This window comes from Lolium rigidum, chromosome 3 (assembly GCF_022539505.1).
Source record: "Lolium rigidum isolate FL_2022 chromosome 3, APGP_CSIRO_Lrig_0.1, whole genome shotgun sequence".
Taxonomy (NCBI): Eukaryota; Viridiplantae; Streptophyta; class Magnoliopsida; order Poales; family Poaceae; genus Lolium; species Lolium rigidum.
Genome location: NC_061510.1, coordinates 113,702,728 through 113,723,145, shown reverse-complemented (window position 1 = coordinate 113,723,145; position 20,418 = coordinate 113,702,728). Strand labels below are relative to the sequence as shown.

At 51.7% G+C, this 20,418-nt stretch overlaps 1 protein-coding gene across 1 annotated transcript; it reads right to left on the bottom strand.

Annotated features, from left to right (window-relative positions):
• Positions 1–14,657: 14,657 nt before the first annotated feature.
• On the bottom strand, positions 14,658–18,239 carry LOC124698025. Its single transcript, XM_047230550.1, has 4 exons — positions 17,802–18,239; positions 15,764–15,833; positions 15,575–15,661; positions 14,658–14,885 (listed from the first exon to the last, which is right to left on the bottom strand). Exons 1-3 carry the CDS (start codon positions 18,168–18,170, stop codon positions 15,609–15,611), a joined length of 492 nt encoding a protein of 163 aa, XP_047086506.1. The 5' UTR covers positions 18,171–18,239; the 3' UTR covers positions 14,658–14,885; positions 15,575–15,608.
• Positions 18,240–20,418: the final 2,179 nt, after the last annotated feature.

Here is a 20,418-nt window from a genome sequence, read left to right as displayed (position 1 = left end):
AAAGCTCTAGCGCATGTTAATCCCTGCTTCCCTCTGCGAAGGGTCAATCTTTTACTTTTATATTGAGTCTCCATTATTTCTTTGAGTACTATCTTGAGAGCACAACTGTCATTCTTAGTATAATATGCTTGTCTCAAAATATGATTGATTGTGGTATAACTTTGATGCTTTTATCTTTGACAATCACTACTTCTAGTCTTTCTATGAACTTCAAAGGTGCCCGGGCATTTATGTTTTGCCAATCAAATACAGGCAAGCGAGATACCACTTTATCATGCTCTCTTATGAACATTGCAATCCTGCTTATATATATGATTCATGATGCTTATTATTAATTGTTGGTACCTCTCCATGATTGACATAGCTGTTAGATGATCTTATTTGCATGTGTCTCATCATGAACTGCTTAAGTATTAGCCACAGCATGAGAATATATACATCATATGAGCAAATGTGTTCGTGAAAGTTCTTTTATCGCTCGGTTGTTAAGCTGAATTGCTTGAGGACAAGCAATAAGCTAAGCTTGGGGGAGTTGATACGTCCAAAACGTATCTACTTTCCCGAACACTTTTGCTATTGTTTGGCCTCTAATTTGTGTATTTTGGATGCAACTAACACGGACTAACGCTGTTTTCAGCGAACTGCTCCGGTGTCTCGTTTTTGTGCAGAAATCCAACTTTCGGGAAAAACCTCGGAATTTATGCGAAGGCCCTATTTTCCCGGGAAACTAAAGGAGCCGGAAGGGCAATTGAAGTGGAGGCCCGAGGGCCCCACACCACCGAGCGGCGCGGCCCGGGGGGCCCGCGCGGCCAGGTGGTGTGGCCCCCTCGGCCGGCCTCCGACGCCCTCCTTCGGACTACTTATTCGCCTCGACCTAAAAACGCCTGGAGAGAAGTCGAAGTCGCCAGAAACCCTCCGAACGCCGCCACATCGCGAAACTCCGTCGCGGGAGCCGAAGTCTCCGTTCGGCACTCCGCCGGGACGGGGAATTGGAGGAGATCATCACCGCCATCACCGCCAACGCCTCTCCATCAACCAGCAATGTTTCCCCCATCCATGTGTGAGTAATTCCCCGCTGTAGGCCGAAGGGGATGGTAGGGATTGGATGAGATTGGTCATGTAATAGCATAAGATTGTTAGGGCATAGTGCCTAGTGTCCAGTAGATGGTACTTTTATGATATTGTTGCAACTTGTTATGCTTAATGCTTGTCACTAGGGCCCGAGTGCCATGATCTCAGATCTGAACATGTTATTGTTTCATCATGATATTCATTGTTTATGGTCTTACCTATAAGTTGTATACACATGTCGTTGTCCGGAACCGATGGCCCCGAAGTGACGAAATCGGGACAACCGGAGGGGATGGTAGTGATGTGAGGATCACATGTGTTCACGGAGTGTTAATGCTTTGCTCCGGTACTCTATTAAAAGGAGTACCTTAATATCCGAGTAGTTTCCCTTGAGGCCCGGCTGCCACCGGCTGGTAGGACAAAAGATGTTGTGCAAGTTTCTCATTGCGAGCACGTACGACTATAATTGGAACACATGCCTATTGATTGATTAGTACTTGGATACCGTTTTATTATTATCACGCAAATGCCCTGCTATGATTGTTACATGAGTTTCTCTCATCCATGCAACGCCGTCATCCGTCCCCGTGCCTACGGTATTTTAATCCTGCTTGTTTACTATAATCACTACTGCTGTCTTTGTTACTCTGCTCTTGTTATTTCACTACTGCTACTCGCTATAAAACTGTTACTACTCGATAAACTCTTGCGAGCAAGTCCGTTTCCAGGTGCAGCTGAATTGACAACTCCGCTGTTAAGGCTTTCAAATATTCTTTGTCTCCCCTTGTGTCGAATCAATAAATTGGGTAATACTTCCCTCGAAGACTGTTGCGATCCCCTATACTTGTGGGTCATCAGTATTCATTTTGGAGTTGATTTGCAAAGTTTCCAAAATGTGGTCATCTTCACTTTGTTTCAAAGTCCTCTCTTGTCAAATTGTTTCTGGTCAACCTGATCAAAGTTAGCATGGGTGGTCAACAGCAAAGTTGTTCACTTTGACAAGGTCTTGGATGAGGTGTCAATGGTTGACCAAGTTTGGTTTAAGAAAAGATATAACCAGGGGTGCAAAGTAGTGAAGATAATAAAAAGGAGACATATGACCATTATCATATGTATGATGGTTTTGAGATTTTCTTTGATTTGATTCTGGGTTCTTTGATGCAATTGTGTTTGTTTATGTTATACAAGTGTTTTACAAACCAAAGATCAAGCAATGGTGGCCTTTGGTGATGATTTGCAAAATTGGCCTTATGTGTATGTGAGTGAGAAAATGAATTCTTTTCTAAATCCTTTCTTCTTCTCAAATTAGGGTTTAGTGATCTTGTGTTAGGGTTTAAGAACACTTGACCCACAATAAACACTCATCATGGCAATTGCACAACAGAAATGCACACTATGCATAAAACTATATGTAACACTATATGCATGAGAAAAGTTTTTGTTTGTTGAGAATTTTGAGTAATTGAAAATCTCTCTCTTGATTTATTATTGTTGAAACTTGGGATGTTACACCGTCCTAGCACGAGCCACTATCTCCCTCCCTCTATCAGTTCGCGGTGACTGGTTGAAAGGAGTCAAAGCCACCTGAGCAACCGGCACCGCAGAAACACCAGCAGAGTGAGAAGGCGTCTGACCATCAACATCCATATTAGCTGTCTCCGGCGCCGCCTCCGCTGTATCATCACGAAATCCCTCCTCCTCAAAGCCATGGGAGCCGTCATCCCCCTCTTCGTCCTTCCAGAAAAAAGGACGGAAGCGCGGGTCTGCCTTATACCCCTCTACCTCTCGACGAAAACGAAACCTGTAGCCATTCATCTGCAACAAAGCTATGACCTCAAGGCAGCCATTATCTTTCTCCAGAACTGTAGGGTCACGCATGGCGACAAGAACACGAATAAGCCCCTGGCTCCTGAGGGCAAACAAATCAACATCCATAGTAGTACCAATAAGAGATCCCACTGCCCATAGACCCAGAAAATGTCTCACAGAGTCAGGAACACCGTCAACATGCACCCAAACTGGCTTCATCACAAACTCGGGAAGAACATCCTGATGTACCCAAGAAGAAACAAGAGCCTTGCATTAATCTTGGGCACACTCATCTGCATGCCATCTATCCTCGATAAGTCATCAGCAGTAGGGATACCAACAAGAAAAGAATTAGCACCATGAGGCACCGCTGCCCACTTCCAAGTGGGATTGCCAGGACACATACGAGCCATCAGACTCTGAATATCTTCCGCAGTGACAACTCCCTCTCCGTAAAACCTGCACCAAAGCTGTAGGTGCTCCAGACGCTAATGCCTGAGGCTTATAAACTGAGTCCGGGAGTTGAAGATCAAGCGTGGCATCATTCCCACAGCCAAAAAAAAAGTTAGAGGGTCTCGGTAGCTTCAGAACTGGGCACCGAATGGTCGGGTGTGCCCCCGAATCACAAACCAAACAGTAATGAGGAACCTTACAGTCCTTCGTAGCATGAGTATTCACAGCGCATTTCCAACAGCGTCCCACCTTCTTCGGCTTCACCACAGGTGCCTCAGGAGCCGGGACAACCACAGGCGTCTGCAGAGGAATCATAGTAGGCGCAGAATTGTCTACTAGAGGCTGCTGTCCCACGGCCATCGGTGCGGGCTGTCCCATAGACGGCACAGGCTGACCGAAAGGCGGCACGGCCAGCCCCCCCGGTGGCGCGGCTTGCCCCATAGGAGGCATAGACTGCCCCACTTTCTTCTTCCTTCTCTTCTTCCCCTGACCAGCCTGCGGCGGTGGCTGCTGAGGCGCGACTTGTTGCACAGGCGGCTGTACCAGATTCTGCTGCCCGGGCACAGGGTATTGGTACGGACCTTGGTACTGCTGATAATGCTGCTGCTGAGGTACGTACTGCATGGAAGGCACCGGCATATGAATAGGCGGGCGAAACCCCGCCATTGGTCGCGCAAGCGGCGGTGCCGGCCTAGGCGCCGACTGTGCCGTCTGCGGCATGAGAGCCCCCGCCGGCCAACCTTGGAACCCCGGGGGGCCCAAATACGGGCCGCCGGCAGCAGCAGTCGCGGATGGACTCGGCCCCGATGCGGCCGGCGTAGGCTGAGGCGCAGCCGTCGGCGTCCCAAGCGGTGCAGCCGGGCGCGAAGGCCCAGCCATCTCCTCCCCCGCGCTGCTCCCGACCAGAACTTGCAGGAACGTACGGTTGCGTGTGTTTGCTGAGGACGAGGGCGATGACGATCTTGCGTTGGCGACGGCGCGATGGAGACGTGCGGCGGCGACGCGAGGCTGGTGTACGATGGACGAAACCTCCTCACGAACGCGAGGCAGAGTATGAGGCCGAGCTGCCTGCTGGAGGCCCAAAACAGCACGACCGAAACGGGCCCACTGAGGGCGAGCCGACGATCCCGCCGCGTCGGTTTCGGAACACGGACGCGCGAATGGTTGAATGGAAGAAAGAATGCGAATCAGTTCTGGTTTCATACACCATCAAGGAACTGATGTTATACTACTCTCCGTATAATCTTCACTCTTTACTTTCGGAACTAACGTTGGGACTGAGGGGGATCGATGTTGACTTCTTCGCACGGAAAAGCGACGGGGACATGAACCAAGGCGGCGCCTTGGCGTGCTCACGGCGGCGCAGCGCCTAGGGGACTCGCCGGACACCGTCTCCGCCGGCGGGGTAGGCGGTGGCTCCGCAGATGGCGGATGTCACCGAATCCATCCACGGCTGGAGCTGGGCAGACGTCGCTGACGAGGTTGCTGCCGAGGAGGTGGCTCTCGCGGAGTTTGCCGCGAGATGCTCGCCGTCGGGCGTGGCGACCTTCGGCGACTACCTGGCCAGAGCCAGCGTCGCGCGCCCGCGTAGGTCCATGGCGCCGGCGTACAGGAACATGGGTCGTCGGCGGAGGGGGGCGCCCCCGCGTGCGACCGGACCTAGGGTTTCGTCCACTCCGTGGTTGGATGCTCGGCAGGGCATGGACGGGGTTGGGCCCGCTAGGGGCTGCAGGGCCGTCCAGGTTGGCCGGCCGGTAGGGGGCACCACCGCCGCGTCGGAGTTGGGGCAGGGGGCCCCAACACCATCGCCGCCGCCGTGCGCTTCCTTGGCCGCGCATGGCGTGGAGTAAGGCTGGACACGAGCCAGCTCGGGCTGGCTCGGTGCGAGCCAGTCTTTAGCTCGCTGCAAAACGGTTCGGCTCGGGCTGGCTCGTTTCTCCCACGAGCTGGAAAAGTGAGCTTGGCTCGAGCTTTACCAAAACTCGGGCTGGCTCGCGAGCCAAGCATCATTGGACACTGCCAGGTGGGCCCTTGGTTGCAGCACGGATGAAGATGATGGAATCCTTGATGCGCTGATGACCAAGCAAATTGGGGGAAGAAATCCGTGTGCTGACCTTCTTCTTCCCCTCCATTGCATCGCGGACGGAGACATCGGGACGCGCGGCGGAGGCCGGCGTCGCGTGGGCAGGAGCGGCGGAAGCCGGCGTCGCGTGGGCAGCGGCGGCGGCCGGCGTCGCGTGGACAGGAGCGGCGGAGGCCGGCGTCGCGTGGGCAGGGGCGGCGACATCGCATGGGCAGCGGCGGCGGCCGGCATCGCGTGGGAGAGACCGGAGAGCGAGAGGACCGACCCTGGTCGTGTCCTTCCTTTTCCTATGGATCAGATAATATGCCAAAATTAACAGCCCATCTCACTTTCTTTATTCAGGGAAAAAATATCACGAGCTAACGGGCTGGCTCGGGCCGAGCCGGGCGAGCTTTTAGCCCGCTATGGGCCAGAAAAGTAGGCTCGACTCGGGCTGCATCTAACACGGGCCGAGCCCAAAACGAGCCGAGCCAGGAAAAGCTCGGGCCGAGCCAAAAGCTCGGCCCGAACGTCCAGCCTTAGCGTGGAGGGGGCGGGTCCTGGTGGGCTGCGTGGTGTTGGGCTAGGTGAGCCCACTCCACGACCCATCTTGGCCTGGCGTGCGCATGGGGTGCGGCCCAGTCAAACGGCTCGGCCCAGCTGGCGGTCGGGCACGTTCCTTTGGATTTGACGGGGCACACGGGACCTAGGGTTAGGTTTCCCAGTGCCCCCCGACCAGCCGCGCCACTACGCCGCCGAGGCCCGCTCCGTCCGCGCCACCCCACCGCCGTTGCCTCTCCGGGAGACCTTCGCAGCCATGGTCCTCAAGCGTCCCAGGAGCCCCTCCTCCAGCTGGTCGCCGCCTCACCACCGTCAGGTCCGCCCTGCCTCACCCCACGCGGCCCCGCCTGAGCCATACCGGCCGCCGGCGCGGCGGTCCCCGGCGCGGCGCGTGCAGTCTCCCCGTCGTTCGCCAGTCAGGCGGGGGTCGCCCCTCCGTTCCCCTCCCCGCAGATCCTCGCCTCGCCGTAGCCCGACCCGCAGGTACGGCCGGGAATCTCATTCGAGCAGGGAGGAGCAGCGCCCACAGGAGGGAGGGCGTGGGCAGGAGGGACGCCGCCGGTCGCCTCCTCGCCGCACCTCGCCGGACGGCCGCCACAGGGAGCTGGCCCTGCGGGAGGAGCTGGTCCAGCGGCCTCAGCTTGCTGCTCGTTCGAGGGGGCAGGATGTGAACTGGAGGTCTGGGCGTCGGTCGCCAGCAAGGGGTGAAGTTCTGCAGGTGTTTTCGCAGGGTAACTCGCAGGGTGTCGTTGCAGCAAAGAAGAAAGGGAGACTAAGAAGAAGAAGGCCGGGTTGGGTGCTGCTGCGGGAGGGAGCCAGGTTGGGCACCCTTCTGCAGCGCCGCCACAAACCGATGAGCGCGATGTCCGTGGCCGCACTCAGCCGGAGGTCACGGCGCGGTGTGAGAAGTCCCCGTCGTCGAACACCTGCTTCAACTGCGGCGAGTTGGGGCACTTCCGGTCGGCATGTACGGCGCCGGAGCAGTGCCTCTTCTGCGGGGACGCGTCGCACCTAGCGGCGGCGTGTACGGACCGCTTCAGGCGTAGGAAGAGGGAGGTCCTGGAGTACTTGGGACACGGGATTGATGGGGGCTTCTACTACATCGACATGGGTGGGGTTGAGCTGCAGACCCCACAACACTTGGCCCTGATCACTGTGCTCCCAGACCAGGACCCCCCGTTGACTGTGGAGGTGACAGTGGACACGATCCGCGCCGAGCTCGCTCAGTTGGAGTCGACTTGTTCGTGGAACGTGAGAGAGGTTTCTCCAACCGAGTTTGTGGTGGCGTTCCCGTCTGCTGAGCTACTTTGTGCCCTCTCTTGGAGCAAGTCGACTATCCTCCCGGCGATCAACATCAAGGTCTCCGTTAGACCATCATGTGTGGATCCTGAGAATGTTGCTACCTTGTCTGAGGTTTGGGTTCGGGTCCACGGGATCCCGGAGGAGGCAAGGAAGGAGCCATTCCTGGAGCTGATTTCTCAGGCCATTGGCAAGTTGGTCACTGTGGACGCCTACTCGCTACCTGGGACGGGGTCGGTTCGTATGCTCTTCTTAGCCCCGGACCCAGTGAAGTTGTCTTGCACGCTCCCACCCTTCTTCTTTGGGAAGGGAGGGCGTGCCTTGGTGGTGGAGGTCGAGGGAGACGACGACCAGCATGGGTCTGTCCCACCCCCGCCTGCCCCGGACCAGTCCCACCACGACAACGACGATGATGAGGATGATGGCTCCTCAGGTGACGACTCTGACGACGACTCCGTGGGTGGACGGGACGACGGGGAAGACGGCCAGGCTCTAGGTGGAGGTCCGGCAGCACCAGCTGCTCCGGCTCCTCCTGCTATGGGACAGTCGGCCTTGGCTAGGTTGGTGGCGGCCACTCTCGCTAGGAGCGCGCCGGCCAAGCTCGGTGCCACTGGAGGCCGGGACCGTCTCCTCGACTCGGTGGAGTCCTTCGGGATGCCTATCATGCAGTACGGCTCAGACCTCCCCCAGGACTCCTCCTCTGCTAGTGTGGGTCTTGAGGTCTATCCTCCCGTGTCGCCGAGGTCGCCGGGCGTTGTGTGCTACACTGAGTCCCCGGGCTCTACTCCCACCTCGCCCATGGGGCCGGCGACCCCTGTTCCCACCGGCTTGGAGCCATCCCCAGTCTTCCCCGACACTCCCGTGGCTGGCGCCAAGGCACGGGCGGCACGACGCCAGCGCCTGGTTCCCCCGCCGTGTCACCACAGTGCTCGGCTAGCGCGTTCACGTTCTGGGTCGGAGACGATGGAGCCAACGGTGGTGGCACAGGCAGAGCGGCGGGCGGCTGCCCGCAACCTTGACGCAGATACCTTACAGCCCCCTCCTTTGTCTACTTCTTCAGCATGTCCTTCCCCTCCATCTGGTTCTAGGTTTTCGGTTCTTGCCACGGCGTCGATCAACCACCTAGGACAGGTGGCGTCGGACTGTGGGGTGGTGTTTCGTGGCGAGCGAGGTCCACGGGTAGAACATATTGAGGCGATCGTGGCCAAGGAGGTCTACGAGGGTGCATTGGCCGCTTCGCGCGCTCAGCTGGAGCGCGCGAGGGAGGCGAATACTACCCCGGATGGTCCTAGGCAGGCGACACCAGGACCTAGCCACGAGGCTTCACTTGGTGTGGCCGTGGGGGCGGAACCTACTGAGCCTCCCCAGAGGGGGGACTCGGGGTCGGCCCCCCCAAGCCACCGTCTCGGCCCTCGACGCGTAGTAGGGCCAGCTCAGTTCCCAATTGGGGGACTACCCAAACTGATTAGTTCCAACGAGTGACCCTTTCTTCTCACTCATTTGGAACATGAGAGGGTTTGAGGTGGAGGGCCGCCAACAACAGATCAAGGACTATATGAGGCGTGAGCATGTCGACATTGTTGGCCTACAAGAGACTATTAAGGGTTCTTTTCTCCTCCATGAGTTGGAGGGGCTTAATAGGCACAAGTTTGCATGGCATTGGCGGCCGGCCTCCGGCCACTCTGGTGGGATCCTCCTAGGTGTGAAGGATGAGACCTTTGAGGTAGAAGATATGGACCACGGAGACTTCTTCGTTAGCATGGCGGTCACTCATAAACGTTCTAATCTCAGCTGGGAGATTATTATTGTTTATGGACCGGCTGACCATACTAGGTCACGTGCCTTCCTCGACGAGCTACAGGCGAAAATCGACCGATGCACCACACCGGTGGTGGTGGCCGGGGATTTTAACCTTATTCGCACGCCGGAGGATAAGAGATCGAGGAACGTGGACATTCCTAGGATGAGGATGTTCAACGACTGCCTCGCCGACCTGGCCCTTAGAGAGATTACGCGGGTGGGAGCTCGCTACACCTGGAGTAATAATCGCGTGGACCCGATCCAGAGTGTGTTGGATCGGGTGTTTGTATCGGTATAATGGGAAATGGCGTTCCCGCTTTGCTTCTTACGAGCGGTTACTTGGATTGGGTCTGATCTTCTCCGCTCCTCCTATGCTCGGGGGGAGCTTCCCCCCAAAGCTTAATCGCTTCCACTTCGAGAACTTCTGGCTTCAGCAGCCATGGTTTGTGGAAGTGGTCGGTCTATGTTGGCTGCAGGCAGCGAGCTCTCCCCCAAGGGTTTTTAATGTGGTGATGTGTGGCATCACTGCGCTAAATTGGCCCGCCAGTTCATGAGGGGCTGGGGGGCCAACCTTGGGGCGGACCTCCGCCTTCGCAAGGGTAGCCTCTTGGAACAGATCCAGGCTTTAGATCGCGTAGCTGACGCGGACGGGCTAGACGCCGAGGAGTGGCTTCGGCGATATGCCCTTGAACACTCACTCATGGAGATCTACAAGGGTGAGGAGGTCTTCTGGCGACAACGGAGTCGCCAGAAATGGCTTCTGCAGGAGGATGCCAACACTGCCTACTTCCATGTGATTGCTAACGGAAGGCGACGGAAGTGCACTATCCCTTGCCTTTGGGATGGGGATCTTTTCCTGGAGGAGGCCAAGCTTTTCGAGGCCGGCCCCAGGACGGGGGTCGCCCTTGCCGAGGATCTATGGCCAACTAGGGCCTGGGTCTCGGAGGCCGAGAATGAGGAGATCACACTACCTTTCCTGGCACCTGAGGTTAGGGAGGCGGTGATGGGCATGAAAGCCAACTCGGCCCCTAGCCCTGATGGCTTTCATGTGGTGTTCTTCCAGAGATTCTTGGAGAAAGTCCAAGCGGCCATTTTGCCCATGTTCCAGGAGTTCTATGTGGGCACATTGGACATGGGTCGCCTGAATTTTGGCGTCATTATCCTGATCCCCAAGATAGTGGGGCCACGGATATCCGCAATTTTGGCCCATCACCGTCATCAATGTCATCCAACGTCTGTTCTCTAAGGTCTGCGCGGTGAGGATGGCACCAGTCATGGAGCGACTGTCGCATCCTTGCCAGTTTGCCTTCCTTAAAGGTCGCCATATCCATGATGGGATCCTGGCCCTTCACGAGATCGTCCATGAGGTGAAGAGTCGTCACCTCAAGGGGGTCTTCCTGAAACTGGATTTCCAAAAGGCATATGATCGTCTGGACTGGGCCTTTCTCAGGCAGGTTCTCCAGAGGCGTGGCTTTGATGACCGGATGATCGGGTGGATCATGCAGATCGTCATGACGGGAAGGACTGCCATTAATATTAATGGGGAGGTGGGCCCCTACTTTAAGCCGTCATGTGGAGTGCGACAAGGAGACCCACTGTCTCCTATCCTCTTCAATGCGACAGTAGATGCCCTGGCAGAGATCCTGGAGAGGGCTAGGATCTCTGGCCACTTATCAGGGGTGGTTGGTCATATCATCCCTGGGGTGGGGTCACTCATCTCCAGTACGCAGATGACACCATGATTATGGTGGAAGGCTCAGACCTCGATATCATCAATCTCAAGTTCCTACTCTGGTGTTTTGAGGCTATGTGGGGGCTCAAGATCAACTTTGATAAGAGTGAGGTCGTGGTCCTAGGGTACTCCCCAGAGGACCAACTGCGTATTGCGGATAACCTGAACTGCAGGTTATCTACCTTCCCCATGACCTACTTGGGGATCCCTATTAGGGATTCTCGGATCCTTATTAGGGACCTCGAAGCCCTAGTGGGTCGAGTGAAGTCTAAGGCAAAACCTTGGTGTGGTAGGTTCACGTCCAAAGGCAGCAAAACAATGCTCATCGATTCTTGCCTGTCTAGTCTCCCCGTGTACACCATGGGGATGTACCTTCTCCCGGAAGGGGTGCACGGGGCTTTCGATAAGGAGCTCTCCCGCATCTTCTGGCAGGACCATACGAGACACCAGAAATACCACATGGTCAAGTGGGCAGCTGTGTGCGCCCCTACTGATCATGGTGGAATAGGAGTCCTATCCTCAAGGCACATGAATGTTGCCTTGATGATGAAATGGGTCTGGAGGATCTTGAAGGAGGACAGGGGTCTTTGGCTTCAGCTAATGAAGGCCAAGTACCTGAGGGGACGTCCACTCCTCGCTTGTGAGCGCCGAGAGGGATCTCAGTTTTGGAGATCCCTCCAGGAGATAAAGCATGGGATCCGTGCCGGCCTGTCTCTCTCCGTAGGGGATGGTCGGGGAACCTTGTTTTGGCTTGATTCTTGGCTTGAGGGGGGACCCCTTAGGACGGCCTTTCCAGACATGTTCGGCATTGTGGCGGACCCGGCCATGCTAGTTGCTGAGGTGGCGGCTAGCGGGTGGGTTGTCCCCTTCCGACGGGGCCTCACCCCCGCAGAGGCCCTTGGGTGGGAGTCGCTTCTGGCTCGCCTCCCTGGGGTCCTCCGCGGTGGCCCGGATAGTGCTCTTTGGAGGCTGTCTCCGGCTGGCACTTTCTCTATTAGGTCGGCCTATAGGGCCCTCTTCCGAGGACCCGGCCTTAGTTGGGCGTCCCACTTGTGGAAAGCCCCGATTCCGTTAAAAATCAAAATCTTCGTGTGGCAACTCCTCCGGGACCGCCTCCCCTCGGGGGTGGAGGTAGCCAAGCGGGATGGGACGGGTAATGGCCTTTGTCCGCTATGTGCGGTCCCTGAAGACACCTTTTGCCCTTTGCCCTTCCATTCCTCGGAGTGGTACTTAATCGATCCATGAAATATAATAGGACTGTGCAAAGACATACCAAAAGAGCATGGCTAGGTTGAGAGAAGGTAATCATATTATTTTATTCAATCACTTCGTGCTATACTTTCTAGATTCAAGATTTTTTTCAATAAAGGGAATATATTAATATCAAACGATACCAATTACACCCAGCCTCAACAACAACGCAATACTCTAAAACATTACGGATGCACACAGCTAAAAAAGAGAAAAAGAAAACTAAGAAATAAAAGTCCCGCTACAGTATCCCAGCCCTAGCAACAGTAGTACAACCACCACCAAGACAACACCTGAAATTCAGACTCTTCAAAAGCGATGCCTCCAAAAAAGGAACAGTGCACCAGCGCCGTCGTCGCCCGTTCAAAGATCTTAGGTTTTCACCCTGAAGATAGTCTCCGCTCTCAAAACAATGTCTTCAACAAGGACATTGCCAGACACAACCAGTTAAGGCCAGACCTTGGGTTTTCACTCTGAAAGGTAAAACTCCGAACTTCACATGTGCTGCCGCCCCCACTTCCATACCACTGCTGCGAAGTCCGGAACACCAAGCAAGCCCCTCAACAACGCAAAGGCTTGAACCTCCATTAGCTAGTCCTTCAATCCGGCCTTCATGATATTCTCTTCTTCTGGCTTCACCATGGATCAGCTGTCACTTGGTGTCAACACAGAAAAGAGCTTCGCGCCACTTCCTCCAGACCAAATGGTCGGAAAAGCATGGGTGCGCACGACCGAATACCACTGATCCAGCAAACTCCAGGCAATAGAAGCGCTGTTACACCTGCTAGCGGCGCCTTCCGGAGTTACACAAAGAAAGCTAGTATTTTTTCTTAATCAATGGAGATACATTCTCATGTCGCGTGCATGTTGTCATCGAACCCAAGCATACACCCAAATCCTCATTCATTTCTAAAATCATACTACTCCTCGAGAGCATTAGTTATATGTTATAAAAAATTATATCATTAGAAAATTTAGATGTTCTATTTTCTATTGATATAATTTTTATTATATAATTTAATTTAAATTATATATATCAAATTGGCGACCTAGGGATACGGTGGAGACTAGTAAACTGAAACGGAGGGAGTATTTGGTAGTATAAGAGTATCAAGCACGTTTAATTAATCATTCCTTATTCCCTACTCTGCCACTATCTAGTGAATTGGGGATGGAATTTTATGGGTATTAGGTGAAGGTAGGAGTTTCACCTAATACTCTAGCGGATTATCCCACTAATCCCACAAAAAATCTAGTGTCAAACAAGTCCTTAGGTATATAGATCGAGAACAAACATATATTCACACTTTTGGTTTTCTCGGTGATGCTGGAGTCTGATTGAGTCAATTTTTAGGTGCGGAAAACAGGTTGGAGTCAATTCAACTGGAACAGAACATACGAGCGAATCAATTCTCTGAAGCGAACAAATGAATAAGTCAGCCTAAAATGTGTACAAAGCGAATGCCGCACCGTACAGGTCAAACACACCAGCCAATAGGAAATAGTAGACACCAGTTATTCTACGGCGAGCAAAAGCGAATGGAAACACAAACACAAGAGAAAGGTACATTTTTTTTTACTAAGGAAAGTAGAACTGCTGGTTCCATTTTTATATAAAGTTACTGCATTCTCCTTCAAATAATTGTCACTTACAAAGCAGATCTCAGGTATATACACATTAATCTAGAGAATTATGATTATTTTATTTATACTCTCTCCATTCACAATTACCTTGAATTTTAGGTTTAGTCAAAGTCAACATTTGTAACATTTGATTAATAATACTAGAAGAAAGGGAGCATTTGGAGCAGGCCGCAGATTTTGGATCAGACGTCTCGCGTGAGTCAGATTGCACGATTGCACGAAACAAGTGATTGCACAGCGAATACTCCTCCTAATCAACATCTAATCATAACAATACACAACAATAAACGAGAAGCAACCTATGGTTAGATGTTTATAGGATAGTGGCACTCCCAGCCTATTAGAGTTCAAAGCCTTGGTTAGTCACTTTGGTGTTCTATTAAAGACAGAATATTATTCAATGGGAGACGACGTTTTCGTCGACAGTGGGACGTTTGTGGTGACTTCGTCAATATGAAGACCCGTCAGATGGAGTTTGTTTGACTCAACCTCTCATGTGCGTGCATTCATAAGGGTGCTAGTATTTGCATACGTGAGCATCTACGTTTGTACCGTGTTTCGCAAAAAAAAAAAACACTACATACCTTAACTATAATGACTAGTAATTCATGTTTCACTTTCAACATAGATTTACGGAAACTACAAGCAATGGAAAAATAGCTAGTAAATCTTGGTGCTGATCATATCATACACGCATTGAGCTGTCACAAATTAAACAAAAATACAAATTTGTGTTTGACTTCATTGCTTAGCAAAATCTATATTCTCCGCTCAAAGATATGCTCAAAATTTGACATGCCCAGATCCTACATGCCATGCTGTGCCACTACAGAATTGACTCGAGCAGCATGAACTGCTATATTAGTGCATAAGTCGAATGTACTATTAGTCAATTTTAATTATCAACCAAATGCACAATCAGAAGGCAGATGAATTTACTACAAAGTAAGTGAAAACTTACTCCCAGAAATAGAATGCAAGATAAAAAAAAAGTCAAATATCCTCTGCATGCGCTATATATCCAGTGAAAACACATCCTTGGGAATTTCACATTTGTGATGATAAGCAGATATAACACACTTCAAAAAGGAGAAAATGGGCCATCGTACATGCTAACTAAACATGCCCAGAACAATTCTCATGATACAAGTGCATATTTGAATAGTTTGTGTCCCCTTGCTTGTTTTGTAGTCACTACAGGCCCTGCAAAATAAAGGGAGCTGCTTAAACAAATACAGTATCAAATGCTTTAAATAAACTAAAATAGTCAACACATGCTCAAAAAATAGTCAAGTACCATTGTTAAATAATATCTACTCCCTAGGCTCCTATGAATAAGGGACACGTGCTTTCCGAGATAAATCTTTGACAAAAGTTTTGATAACAACATCTCAATTACATTATGCAAAATTGATATCGTTGAATTTGCATTGAATAACACTTTCTAATGATATCAACTTTTCATCAAATAATTATTGAATACCGCGCCTTATTCGTTGGAATTAGGGGAATATAAGTATTCCCAATCATTAATAAAAATAAAATGTTAATGGATCCTTCAGACCTTCTTTCTCATAATAAGGAAATTGTGTAATTGAGGCCATAAACATGATTTGCTCGTATGGGATACAGACAGGGTCAAGAAAAAGCTATTGATCACTCTTAAAATCATATCATCGTTGTACAGCCTAATATGCAACTCCCTCTGTCCCACAACATCAGAGGTTTAGTAAGCTTCTTATACTGTGGGACGAAGGGAGTAGTTCGCTAAGTATGGATATTCAGATACTGATAAACTGATAAATTCTTTTCTCCATTAACTCAAATAACAATGCTGCTATAAAAAAGCCAGTTCTGGATTATACAATGGCACATAAGGACACAAAACTTACCCTCCCAGTAATATCATTAGCACGGATATATCCATTATTTGCCTGTTTCATTAGCATCATCTGTGTCTGAGTCACTAGCATTATATCCTAAAAGAAAACATGTTAGGTTCAGCAAACAAAAGTACACCTAGATCTTCTGCACGAGCAAGTAACGGAAGGATCCTTGAAATGTAGGCACAGACAGCTAACCTGGACGTTTATTGCTAACTTTCCAGACTGTAGATCGATATCTCGATGCTTTCTCCATCCAAATTCGAGACTACACAATGCAAATTTTCTTAGTTAAAAGCAATCCAACAGAAATAAAAGGATGCATGAAATTCAATAGAAATAGGTGACAAAAACTCATGCAAGGGTGCTAAATGACTGGCTTTCCACTAACTACTTCCTTTCCGGAATATCTCGGCTTCCATCAACTGAACTGCAAACCCATTACGTGTTGTTTGTAAAACAGTCAGGCTAAAGTATGTAACAAAAACTTGGCCCCATTCATAAATATGCCCAAACGTCAGTTTACCATAGCATCTGTTATTCTGTTTGTGGCGCGGAATTCAGTTCACCATTAAAGGGTCATGGGAAATCATATAGTGTATTTCCATTTACTATATGATAATAATATATGTAATTTTTTGCACTTATAACCCTAGAATATAGATGCAAAAAACATGAGCATGCCTATTAAGAGGACAAGCAAATAGTCGCAGACAGTGTTTCTTTCAGTTATTCAGTATCTTAGCCATGAGAAGACAATTGCACCAGAAGCTTTATGAGCAGTTGATTAACAACAAAAGCAGCATAGCATGTGACACGAATCTGTTTTCTCCATCCTTCATGCCTTCCAATGAGGAAGACATGTGTATGCCCAATGTTATAAAAAGAGGTCTACTCACCCAATACTCATAAGAGATCCCCTAACAGGTTACAAGGATGCAGAGCCAGAGACTAATCGACCAGTTTAACAGGGTTAACCTGGCACATGCTCAAGATAATCATGCAATGGTCTGTTAACAAGGTGGTTACTTGGTTTGTAATTAGTGAACAAGTAAATATCAAAAAACCTGTACTCACTAATCAGTAGTCAGTCACACTACTCGGTTTGTCCTACAGCCCACCACCAAACAAACACATGCCCTCCTCTCCTAAGCCTCACAAAAGCCAACTAGAATAATTTAAGTTACGTAGCAGCTAAAGTTGCAAAACAGTCCTCAAAACAACCGCTGAGGGGGTTTTGTTGCAGTTTTCACAGCTGAGGGTGGTAAATTAAATGGTATTGAAGTTGAGAGTGAAAGTTAAACCAGGGCAGGAACTGAGATGTGTAAAATTAAAATGTATCCAGATTTATACAGGAAAACCAGTTACAGAGCCGATTAACTTGTTACAAGGTGTGGTGACCTAGTGAGTACTTCTGTACTTGTTATCAAGTTTTAGAACCTTGTGATTAGATAGTATCTACAGCATCCTGATTGTGCTTCCAAGTTTAAGTACGTCACAGAGCAGCTGCGCAAGTTCAATTAATCCAATTTCTCTATTGATAAGCATTGTAACTGCAGTCCAGTAAGAAAGCAAACAAGCTCAAGACCCATAAAAGCTTATCTTCACCTACTTGGTCCCTCTCCCTTTCCAAGTCCAAAAAGGCTGTGAAAGTATTTGAAACAAAATCTTGAAAATTTACAAATTTACAAGGCTATACAGATTTGTTTGTTTTGTACGGTCATATGTTAGCACCAAATTTTGTAAGTGCTCATATTATAGCATTGTAATTACTCCCTCCGTCCCAGTTTATAAGTCCTGCGTGTATCCCTAGATTGTCAATTTGACAAATATAATACGGAGTATAAATTAATCGGGGACAGAGGGAGTATTCATGTGTTTTCAAATATTATTGCAACTTTTAGAGTGGAGAAAGAAGGAGATTATGAGGAATCCAAGCAGGGGAAGGAAATCTGTTTGGCTCAGGACCCACCTAAATATATACTCGTACAAGTTTGCTGAATAAGTTCTGAGTGTTACATGAGAATTATGATGCAGAACATGATTTAGCACAACTGCAGCAACAGTGGGCACATCCAACTCTAGGTTTCTATCCAGTAATCTGAACAGACTGATAATCAAGAGTAATGAACCGTAAAGGTCAACTATTCAGAACTAATCCTTTTGTAAAGGCACCTCCTTTCAACTCCAGATTCCACACAAATCCGGGCCGAAAGCGAAGGAAGGGAGGGCTCACCTTCTGCTCGTTCTTGTTGACGCCGTATCCGCTGCGGTACATCTGGCCGACGAGCACCTGCATGGCGGCGTCGCCGGCGCGCGCCTCCTTGAGCGCGTCCTGGAACCAGCGCCTCGTGCAGTCCAGCACCATCTCCGAGAGCGGCACCCGCTCGTCCTCCTGCATCCCGCACGCCGCCGCCACCTCCCGCACCTCGGCGCGGCCGGAGCTGGCCCCGGCGCCGGCGCCGGCGTTCCTGGGAGTATCCAGCGGGGCGGTGGGCGGCTTCGATGCCTTGTTGGCGGCGGTTGCGGCGGCGGAGCCGGGACCGGAGCGGGAGTAGGGGCGGAAAGCGGCGGCTAGGGCGGCGGCCGGGAATCGCTTTCCCATGCAAGGGTGGGGTTTCAGGGGAGGAGAGAGGGGAGCGGAAGCGGATATTAGAAGTCAAGCGAGGGCCTTTGTGCAAAAGAGAGGCGTACTCGGATCGGTTTGCTGGAGGTGGGAAGGTTGGTGTCGCCAGGGAGGGAAAAAGTATAGACGGCTTCTTTTCCGAATAGGTTTAGAATACGACGTGTACAATTGTAATTGTATATGCACACGTAAACCGTCCCGTACGCAACGTCTCCTGTTGAATACTAAAGACTTTGAGCATCTACTAAGAAAAGACATGGAGCATATATATTTAGTTTTTTTAGGGTGAGCATAATATATTTAGTTGTTAGAGCATCTCCAGCGGCGTGACGCAAACGGTCGCTCAACCGTTTTTGTCCGCCGTGATCGAAAATGTGTCTGGGGCCTGCTCTAGCGAGGTGACGCAAAGTGACCGGGCAGTCCGTGGAGATGCAAACCTGGCCCAAATATGCGTCAGGTTTGCGTCTTCGCGGACGCTCGGCGGTCGCGCGGAGTGTCCGCCAAAAAAGACGTAGGACCCACGCGTCAGTGGCAGGAGGCCGATATTATTCCCGCCACTGGCCATTCCCCGCGCGAAATTGCAAACTAGACCGGCGCGAGCACTCCAGAAGCGATGGACGTCCTCGCCGCCGTAGCCACCGCCATGGATGCGGACCAAATCCTCGCACCTGCCGCCGCCCCACACTCCCCCGTAGCCACGACCATAGCCACAAAGGATCATGCTTGCCGACTTGAGCGGCGTCGACGACGACACCAGGGCATGGTTCATGAAGAGGCATGCCGAAATCCGCGCGCGAGACGCCTGATCGCCGGCGCCATGCGCCCAGCACCTTGGCCTGCTTTTGGATATTTTTATTACTGTTCAGGTCTTGTTGTGCCCCTTTTGGACTCCATTTTGCGCCGTGACATCTGCAAAGTGTGGTGAACTTGTCTCAGCCCTCAATTTGCGGCTGTAAAATTTCGTGCAAACTTGACACTAGTTCCTCTTTTTTGAATTCTGGCCTGCACCCAAAATGTGTCGCCCCGCTGGAGCCAGCCCCAGACGCAAATGGACGTGCGACCATTTCCGCGTCCGTCAGACGACGGAAACGGACGTCCACAGACATTTTGGTGTCCGAAATGCGTCGCGCCGATGGAGATGCCCTTAGGCCAACGTACGTCGATGTCTGCCACGGCTGTAAACGAGGTCCAACGGCGGACCGCATACGGACTGCGTTCTGCGGACACATCCATTATGGAGCTATAATTAAAACTAATTTAAACTAATAAACTACTTTGGGCCAGCTCCACTGTCTGCGTAGGTGGCTTGGCTCTGGCTTCCTTGGTGGTCGCTGGCCTTCGCGTCCCCGATCTCACCGCTAGAGCTGCCTTGGTCCTCATCGCCGCCGTGCATCGCCTCGGCGGCCTGACGCATCCTGTCGCGGACGGCGTGCCTCCTAGCATGGCGGGCAAAGGTCACGGCATGCCTCCTAGTTGCGCTGACATGTGGGCGGTCGTGATAGCCGCCTCGACTAACGCCTCGATCTCGGCGTTCTCCTAGCATCCTGTCGAGGTGCCATCTCCGCTTTGTCCCACTGGAGACACTCCGCTACCGCATGCGCGGTGGCACAGGTCGCCTGCGTGCGGGCGGCCTCTAGCGCCACTGCGATGGCAGCCTGCTGTCGAGTGGCCTCTTCGTTGGCAGCTCGCGACCTCGTCCGCCGCCCGCTTCTCCTCCATCTCGTACCACGCCCGCCGTCGATCGGAAGGAGAGCTCAAAGATGGAGGAGTCGATGGACTCCTCGTGTCCTTTGAGAGCGCGCTCTCGCGCGCTCTGGAAGGGCTCGAGGAGGACGTGTTGCTCCACCGTGGTAGGGGCGCGAAGAGGGTCTTCGCCAGCGTCTTCTTCCTCCCAGCCCCCCCCCCCCACTCGTCGTCACCGCTCGCCGCGGGATTTGGAGCGTGCCTCTCGAGGGTGGCCTCCCTGATCTGGGCCCACGTGGTGAGCGGGCGGCTGGTGGGAGAGGGGGCGCCATGGCTATGGATGTCTGGCCCTGCCCAAGTCCCCAACGAGCTCATTTTATAGCGCGATGGCCTGAGCGGGAAACCAGTGGCGCGGGCGGGAAGGACACGGTCGTTTCCCCCGCACGCGGGAAACCATTTTAGGAGCGTGCCGGCTAAACTCCGATTAGCAGCCACGACCGACATTATCATCTATTAAGAGCAAGCTCGGACGGCTGGATCCATG

What these genes read in the sequence shown, in the direction of transcription:
- LOC124698025 (XM_047230550.1), bottom strand. Translation starts at nt 18,170, where the DNA reads ATGGGAAAGCGATTCCCGGCCGCCGCCCTAGCCGCCGCTTTCCGCCCC. An exon ending in TCAACAAGAACGAGCAGAAG is followed by an intron (nt 15,834 to 17,801) that starts GTGAGCCCTCCC and finishes TGCATTGTGTAG; the next exon opens with TCTCGAATTTGGATGGAGAA. An exon ending in AGTTAGCAATAAACGTCCAG is followed by an intron (nt 15,662 to 15,763) that starts GTTAGCTGTCTG and finishes GTTTTCTTTTAG; the next exon opens with GATATAATGCTAGTGACTCA.